Source organism: Porites lutea, chromosome 9 (assembly GCF_958299795.1).
Source record: "Porites lutea chromosome 9, jaPorLute2.1, whole genome shotgun sequence".
Taxonomy (NCBI): Eukaryota; Metazoa; Cnidaria; class Anthozoa; order Scleractinia; family Poritidae; genus Porites; species Porites lutea.
The window spans coordinates 4,221,539-4,230,479 of NC_133209.1; the positions used below are offsets into that span (position 1 = coordinate 4,221,539).

The following is an 8,941-nucleotide window of genomic DNA, read 5'->3' on the forward strand; positions in this document are numbered from 1 at the left end:
AAGTTAAAGCTTGCGAAATAAAACTCATGTAGACTCACAAACACCTATTTCTAGATCTAAAGAGTTTAAGCTTGCGAAATTAGACTCGTGTGCAGATTCGGTGCTATACTGCTGAATAAACCAGATTATAGGGAGTCTGGGCAAAGGCGTTTTCAGTTTGGGAGACGCTCGTCAACCGGGCGTGTGTCGCTCAAGAACGGCTTTTCTTAAACTCCGTAATAAGCCAAAAAATTATTCACTCAATCTCGTATTTCCCTCCTTATTGTAGTGGACGGTGGAAATGCTATAAATAAGATCCTCTTCTTGAAAGTTAGAGCGATGAAAAAGGATGCTGCCACCCTGGTGGCCAGTGGACCACAAGGTAATGTCCCGGGAGGGTGCACCTTTGAATTCTTGGTGGGGGTGTGCCTCCTGGTTCTCCAAATCCTGACCCTATTTCAGACCCAAAATGTCATTTTCCAGGTCTGTTTTCAGACCAGGGCTAGGTTGCTTAAAACCTTTTTAAGATAAGGGGGCTCTTAACTTTTGTTCTTGAACAATAACCTATTGTTTTGAAACAATAGTAATTATAGTTACGAGTTCTCTTCATCTTAAGATGTTCTTTGCAACCCGACCCTGACCTCTAACATCCATACGCGTTTTCAGACCTAACCTTTAGGTAGAAATTATGTCATAATTACTTAGATTAGAGCGCAAACAAATAATTTCTTCAGATGCATTTCAATTTTGCATATTTCTATTTCTTCCTTATTCATTTGGAATTGAAACGATAAATACGTCATACACTCCCGTAGTTCTCTCGAAAACCATACCCGATTCCAGACCAAAATGAGCAAAGTGTATACCCGTTTTCAGACCAAACAGAACCAAAAACCGTACCCGTTGGGTCGGCACATACCTATATGGTTTATATAAGGGAGTACCCCCCCCACCGGGAGTAACGTATACAAGAAGTCACATTGTCTCCTCTACTAAATTTATCAAAACAAATTGCTTTAAACCCTTTTGAATAGAATTGAATTTGATTTTTGTAGTAAACAGATAAGACTTTTCCTTCGTCGGCGAATCTCGATAACTCATTCGCTTTTACCTAACCGTAATAACCCTTTTGGAAATTTATCCTCTACCTGTGAATTGAGACAAGTATATGGGTTGCACCCTCCGACTTCGACCATCAAAGTGGTGAGTGGGGCTTATGACAAAGAAAGTGAGGGTCATTTTACGTTTCTTCATGGGAAACTGCCCACCTACCCCTCCCCTAAACCGACATTTTGCCCTACGTAAGAACTAAGTGTTAACGTTGGTTTTGGGAAGGGGTAGGTGGGCAGTTTCACAGAAACTTAAAGTGATCTGAAAGTGAGGGGGTAGTATTGTAAACAGAGAGGTCTTAATAAGCCTTTATTGCCAATTTGTTGCAGGGCTGGTTCATTTTTGGAACATTTACACTGGTGGGACACTCTATGCCGCGTTTTCGCCGGTATGTGATTTGTTTTTTGCCCTTTGAATTTATATTTCAAGACTGAGAGAATCACGGGAAAGCCAAGTATAAACTAGCTTATTTTACCTCCAGTAATGTTGAAACAAAGAAAAAAAAGAACTTGTTATCTTATAAGTGAATCATGCTTCCATTTCAGTCCAAGAATGGTATAACAGCAATGGCATCCTTTGCGAGAGATACGCGGCTGATTACTGCTGACTCAGCAGGTTTGTTCTATTCTCATCTCTATGGTTTTGTTGGTTTGTTTCGTGTTATCCTATTGTTTGAAACAACTGCAAACTCTTACTTTTTGTAACATTCCCAGGTTTCATTTCCATTTGGGATGTGGAAGATTATTGTTTGAAGGGAAAAACATCTCAGCCGCCAGAACGTGAGTATAATATTACTACATGTAGTACTACTAAAACTTAAGCTCATGCTTATTAATACTTTAATAATTTAATAATTTATTCACTTAATATACTGAGCGACTTTGAACATTAAAATGATCAAAAGCGCTTAGACTTACTAATGGGTATGGCCATCTATCAAAACGCAATGAAGAAAAAAGTTACGTGTAGAACAGGTTGAATATTAATTATTTGTTTGTTTGTTCACGCAAGTTTGCTTTCTTTTCTTTCACTTCAGGCTTGTTCTTTTGGCGTGCTCATGTTCAAAGCATTACAAGGTAAGATCAATTTTGTGGTGAACAGACCCTTCACGGTTTTTATCAACTTTTGACATGGACAAGTTAGGGAAAATCCATCAACTCCGCTGGAAAGAGCGCCTTTAAATTAGTACGATTGCAAAGTTTGAAAGTGATTTGTTGAAAACTAACGAAGGTATAGCTCCTTAAAGTCGCGAAATTTTACAGACGTTTGTATGGTGGGGGGGGGGGGGGGCACAAACTTGCCCCCACCCCACCATACAAACGTCTGTAAATTTTCGTAACTTTCCGGAGCTATATCGTCGCTTGCTTAAGACGTTTCACTTTCATATTTGGCAATTTTACTAATTTTAAGGCGCTCTTTGCAGTGGTGCCGACGGATTTTCTCTAACTGGTCCATGTCCAAAATTGAAACCGTTGAAGAGTCTGTTTTTGTGGGGACAAATTACTAGATAAATCGTGATCTTAGAAAAAAAAGTACATGCAAGCATACCATCATCTTGCTTCCTTTGGCATTGAGCTTTTTCTGTGTTGCGAGTTTATATTCAATGATGAATGCCTCTTTTTTCTTAACATAGAACTGTTGTATTACAACCATTACCGAAAACTCATTTGCATTTTTCTAGGCTGCAAAGCATTCTATTTTTTGTTAATCAAGCGCTTCGTGACTCTTCCACTCCCGTTTTTACCCTTGCGAGAGGACTTTCGTTTGACCGCTCGCTTTTGCTTGTCACTTTTTAGCATCGAACCGGTAGATATATGGAATTGTGAAATCCTTCTGACTGCTTCGTTAGACTGTACTGTAAGACTGTGGACTATGGAGGGTCACTTTGTTGGTGAGTTGTTCCCATGAACTAGATTTCTGTCCGTTAACTCTGTAAATTTTCAGCGTTTTCGAGCTGTCGGCCCGGCTTTTATTTTATGATCTGGGCGACATGCTGAAGCCTGCCCCATTCTCCAACAGTTTTAACTCTACCCCTTTCGACGCCTGCTACGCAGGCTATGACCCTCTCGTCTTTGACAGGCCGTGGGGGTACTGAATCCGAGCACTAGAAGTGGTACCAGAACTTGCCTTACACTTCCGATTTCGTTTTAGCCCAGAGGTCATTTTTTGGTGGAGGTTTTTGTAAGTTTTCTTTTTTGCTTCAAGCCTTTCTTTCCCGTCAGGTACTCCAATTTCCCCTTCTGCTTGAAAACGAATACTTCCAAATGATAATTTGATCCGAAACACACGCACACTTGTCAAAAGACAAAAACGTCTTGCTCCGACTTCGCTGCGACCACTGAAAAAGAACCGTGTTAACGCCTAGGTGATTTCTCTATCTTCTGTAGGAACTCTTGGTCAGCCCAAGATATGGGATATATCCAACCCGGTGTCATATCAGCACCCCATGGCTCCTTATGACGTTTTAGTTGATCCTCAGACTCTACCTAAGTTACCGAAGGACCAATCTGATGTAAAGAACAAAGACGATGACGCTAAAGATCCAGAAAAGGAAACTGAGGTTTGGAAAGTACCTTTTTGTGGTTTAAACAGGCCATTTGCACGCTCAGCTGACTCCGTGAGCCTTATTCTTTTGCAGCAAAAGATTAGTAGGGAGCTTAAGCAACGACGGCGACCACGGCAGTGAAAACGTCGCTAACACAATGAATTTGCGTCCCTTCAAACTTTATGGCGTCTATTTGGACCTGCTCAATTTGTCAAATGCGGGCGCCTTTTCCTGGAGTTGAATTCTTAAAGACTTTATCCAGTTTCAAAACGAGAAAGGAAAATTCGTCTCGAATTTGTCTTCGTATGTTCACGCCCTCGCATTAGGAGGTTTCACGTCGTAGTCGTGCTGTGGACGTCAAAGAAATGTTCTAAAAAGCTTGATGCATGACGTGCAGAGTGCAGAGCTGTTCTCATAAAAACAATTGTTGTTTTGACTTCGTCGTAGCCTGTTCCAGGGTTTCAGATAATAGAGCACGGGCGAAAAATTAACGAGGAAAAAAAAACTAGGGGAGACTAGCGAGGGAAAAGGGGAGGGCTCCCTTGCTCTCGCCCCAGTCCTCCCTCCTTTTTTCTCACGTTTTCCCGCCTATGATTTAACTCGCTCTACCATCTGAACACCGCGCCCTACTATCTGTACGCCTGGAACAGGCTATTGTCATCGTTGTGGTTGTTTAAGCTCCCTGTTGTCCCCATGCGGGGGAGCTGTGCCGATTAGTCTTCTCCAGTCGTTATTTTATTTGTTTGTTTGTTTATTTATTTATTTATTTATTTATTTATTTATTTATTTATTTATTACATCCTTGCAGGTGGACTCCCAACATGTGCCATATTTCTCAAGCTTTTTAGGAAAAGAATCTCTTGTGTGAGTGTACTGATGATTTGTGCACTGTACTTTATTTTCGATAAAATTTTTCTTGTAAGATGAAACCACACTGTTCGCTTGGGTGGTGAACCTCAATGCATCAGCATGCTGATATGGCCGGAGACTTAACTAAATGCCTTTTGGTTTTGTATCTTCGACGATTGCATATTTAGCGTAAAAGTATTTGAATTTCAGGATTGATGAACACGACATAGCTGCAGAGTTAAAGAAGAAACCTTGGAGAGAAAGCTGTGGGAAAAGGTGAGATCACCCTGCCATGCGAGCATTCCATTTTGCCTCCTCTCTCTTGGGGTCTCAGTTTTAAGAAGCCATTCTAAACTTAAATGTGTCTCATATATTGTAGCATAAAAATAGGCCATTGTCAAGAAACAGTACTTACGAGATCAACCTCGTTCCCAGGATCCTCTCCTACCCGTCCCCGCGTCCCTCTCTCTCGCTCCCCAGGACGGGTAGGAGAGGACCCTGAAAACGAGGTTGCTTACGAGATGTTTTAGGAAGCCTTGGTTAATCGGGGGCCTGTATTGTAAAGAAACACACCCAAGACGTCATCTCTTGTGGTTCTGAAGGATTGTGGAAAGGCATAAAAGAAACTATCGTCTTTGTTTTTGGAGGCCCTTACATCTGCGTTCACAGTATTATTGTTCTTGAAAATTTCCCTAACTGAGGCTATGATCACACTGTACCAGATAGCTTCTGCGCCTGCGCGAAAACTATGCCGGATAGGGCTTCTGTTGCCACACATAAGAACGGTGATTTCGGCGCGATTTCTATAGGGACTGTAAGATCCAACGACGCGAAGGCAACGAGAACGTCAACAAAAAGTAGGTTTAGTAAGCAAAACAATAGCTTTGCACGTGGTTCACGCTTTTTTGTACATTGCACGACTACGACTTGAAAATAGCTAATTTAGCGCGTTTTATGGAGAACGTAAACAAGGGTCGCTTACATTTGACAAAAAAAGTGGGTAGGAATAATCGTGATAAAGACTAAAACAACGCAAATTCACTTTTTAAGCGACGTTCTCGTTACCGTCGCCTCGTTGGATCTTAAAGTCCATCATAACAGCGAAGCTGCGTCGCGACGATCACGAAAGTGCAGAGTTCACATGTCGGATAGGTGTTCACGCTCGTGGCAGCACGAAAAGCTGTGCGGTAGAGTCTGATCGTAGCCTGAATGTCGTGGTGTCCCTTGAGAGTTCTTGGTAATATCTTGCTTTTTTTGTAAATGTTGATGCCACTATTAATTTATTCTATTTCATTTCTCTTACAGATTGCGTCACGAAAGACTAAAGAAAACTCCCAAAGATGTCGGCGGACCAAACGCTTATCAAACACTAACGTGCTTCGAGCTGGAAGACACACCTCCTCTCCCCAATCCTCCTTCCTCCTCGTCTATTGATGATCCGTTCGATATCAGAATATAGGCAGTTAATTTTTCAAAGTGTGAATGCTTCGGTACCACCAAATAGCCTCCTTCTTCTAATGTACTTCATAGTCACTGCCAAAGCACCAATTAATTACGTCTTTGAAATTGCTTTGGAAAATTTTTAAGACATTTAAAAATGGCTATGTCGCGCTTCCGCTTGCATATGCCATCTTTTTAAAAAAACTTAAACCATTTTTCCGTAAATTGAATTCCAAAAATAATGGTCCTTTTTTGTTATTTAAGACTATTTTTAGGCATTGGAACTGTTTCCTGTCGTCTGTTGCAACGGATGACAAGGATGGACATGGATTGAAACGTGGAAGAAGTTGGGCCAGAGTTTTCAAGTTTTAATGCTCGGCCTGCAAGAATTTCCAAAAAATATTATGGGTAGTGCTCCCTGATGAAATTTGTTTGATATTCTCTTCGTAAATCTCTAGGAACATTTTGCGTATGCGTAAAGGAACTAAAGTTATGACTTCAGCACAGAATTGACTTAAAACAGGCATATCCTCCTCACTTAGCCCCCTTTAAAACTGCAGTAGAATCTCGATTTTTCCATTCCGTGGTTCTTGTATCTGCCGATTTTGGATTCAAGCCAGACCCGACTTGCCTTTGCCAATCAAACACCCAGTAATTGATCCCCCTGTTTTTCCTCTCTTGGTAGAACTAATTTTCTTTTTCCCAGGGGTAAACACTAAAGGCTGCCATAAGAAGCTCTTATGTGAAATTTAAATATCCTGTTTCGTGCTTAGAAATGTTTTTGTTTTTAATATTCTTATGATTATTCAATTGTTCAGCCTCGTTCCAAACAACTGTGATTCTTCTTGCAAGATTCTCAGTAATAATCCTCCTCTGTTTTGCTAGGACCTCTGACCATCCTTCCACCATCTTTAAAATTTAACTTTTAAAAGAAAGTATTATTATTATTATTATTATTATTATTATTATTATTATTATCATCATTATCATTATCACGGCATTATTATTATAGCAAAACAGCATAAAATGCACTACCAGGGTTTCAATTTTGTATTTTGTATTTGCCTCAGAAATCTAACCTGTTAAGGTACTTCACCTCAAGTGTGCTTAGGTTTGTCGACGAGGAAAACGTCAAAATATTTCTAGATTCTGATAACACAATATTCAAACTTCGCGTGTATTTTTCGTGAAGTGAAAACTAATGTTGCGAAAGGGCTTCTGTGCTCTAGTCAATGAAACCGTGAAAATATATAAATTTAGTACACTTAATTTATTATTATTTTAAAACTGATCGGACTCGCGTATAAATTATTTTACACAAAATGGTAGGAATTTCTTGAGTTCTTTCAAAATATATTTTAATTGGGTGAGTCTGACGTATTTTTAGCAAAGGACGTAGAATGTTTTATGTATGTTTTGATATTAAAAGTCGCGAGGCATGTACAATACATGTAAATATTAAATTAAATAAGAGTGTGAGGATATAACGGATCGACACTGTTCGGTTTAAAAATTATCAAAAGCACAATTTAAGTGTGAATAAATGTTTTTACAGGAACATTCGTTGTCTTACAGTATCAAGCTTGAGTATTTCAAGGTGCTATATAACATGGTACAGATCTTAGAGAAGCTGTGCCTTCCTAGCACATTTTGTTTTTCATTCGAGCAGCTTCAACAGTTGTCAAATACACATTGATGTTTGCAGAAATCTTCACTCCTCCCCTCCCATACTCCTCCATAAAAACATGTCCAATACCCCTTGTTAGTAGAGTTATCAAAAGCATTACTTTATTCATTACCAGTGCCGGATCCAGACCTTGAGATTAGGTGGGGGCCCCGGTCATCCAGACCCTTAGATAAGGGGTGGTGGGGGGGGGGGGGGGGGGGGGCGGGGGCAGTCTCCAAAAAAAGAATTTATCTCTGGTCAACTCCTCTGGATCCGCCACTAATTACGCACTTAAGCTCACGGTTTTCTAGGCGAACAGGGAGGAGAAAGTAAAGCAAAGAGGAGCTACAATCTCCGTTTTGGGGGAAGGAGGCAAAAAATTCCCGAGGAGACGGCGACGGAAAAAAGGAAGATTGGGGGCATTCCCTGGCCCCAGTTCCCCTCGAGGGAGGCTTTTGTACAGGCCAAAGGAAAGTCTTCTTCTCCATCTTCCCCGTCTTCTTCCTTTTAATCTCCCCTCCCCTAGCCCCTCAGAAAGTTTGTAATTTCACTGCTCCATGCATATGTTTTTTTTCCCTGGTCGACTGACGTCTGTGGTTATGGCCTTAATTTTCATTTAAAAATATTTAATACCTGCTTATTTGACGTTGAGTGGTTTGAGGCATTTCAATTGTCAGTTCAACTCAGTACTAAGCTCACCCAGGAGATAGCCTGCGTAGCAAGCGCCGATTTTTTAGGGTGAAGTAAAAAATGTTAGCGACGCGCTGCCCTCGTGCGGACAGTAAAAAAATTAAGAACCAGCGCGTGCCAACTCAGAACCGGTTTCACGAAGATAATATTGTTTTTCACTTTGCCAGTTGTGTGCACATCATTGGGTTTTGACCCTTTACTTCTGTTTAATTTGAGGGATCCAAAGAGCCACATCCCCGGCCAGGCCAATGAGTGTTATCCTGATTTTTTAAAATATTTTTGTGGGCTCTGTCTGATAAAGGCCAATATTAAATAAAATGTCACAGACAGATGTATAACGCGATATTAAGGTTCGGCATGGCATGGCATGAGGGCTAAAACAGTTGGCGAGTATTACATGATAAAGCCTTGCCAGTAAGAGTGTGGGGACTGGGGAGGGTACCGTGTCGCTTGCTTGCACGTTACTGACCGAAACTGTGCTTTTTGTCAGTTGTCCAAATGTACCCTGGCAAGGCCCCAAGTATACAGAACCGTCTAAGAGTGAAACGCGATATTCATTGTCGCCAGTTGTAAAAATGTATGCCTTTAAGCTGTTTTATTCACATTATCTTAAAGGCGCAGCTTCTTTTAGGTATTATTGTAGTTATTATTATTATTATCAT

At 40.7% G+C, this 8,941-nt stretch overlaps 1 protein-coding gene across 1 annotated transcript in view; it reads left to right on the forward strand.

The window, feature by feature from the left end:
- LOC140947703 (cilia- and flagella-associated protein 337-like) overlaps nt 1-7,431 on the forward strand; it is a 29,267-nt gene extending 21,836 nt beyond the window's left edge. Inside the window, exons 28-37 of the mRNA XM_073396879.1 lie at nt 269-361; nt 1,419-1,477; nt 1,635-1,704; nt 1,803-1,868; nt 2,126-2,165; nt 2,886-2,980; nt 3,477-3,649; nt 4,443-4,498; nt 4,694-4,759; nt 5,789-7,431. Of these exons, the coding sequence (XP_073252980.1) occupies nt 269-361; nt 1,419-1,477; nt 1,635-1,704; nt 1,803-1,868; nt 2,126-2,165; nt 2,886-2,980; nt 3,477-3,649; nt 4,443-4,498; nt 4,694-4,759; nt 5,789-5,942 (872 nt within the window). The 3' untranslated portion in view covers nt 5,943-7,431. The remainder of the gene's footprint in view (nt 1-268; nt 362-1,418; nt 1,478-1,634; nt 1,705-1,802; nt 1,869-2,125; nt 2,166-2,885; nt 2,981-3,476; nt 3,650-4,442; nt 4,499-4,693; nt 4,760-5,788) is intronic.
- Nucleotides 7,432-8,941: the final 1,510 nt, after the last annotated feature.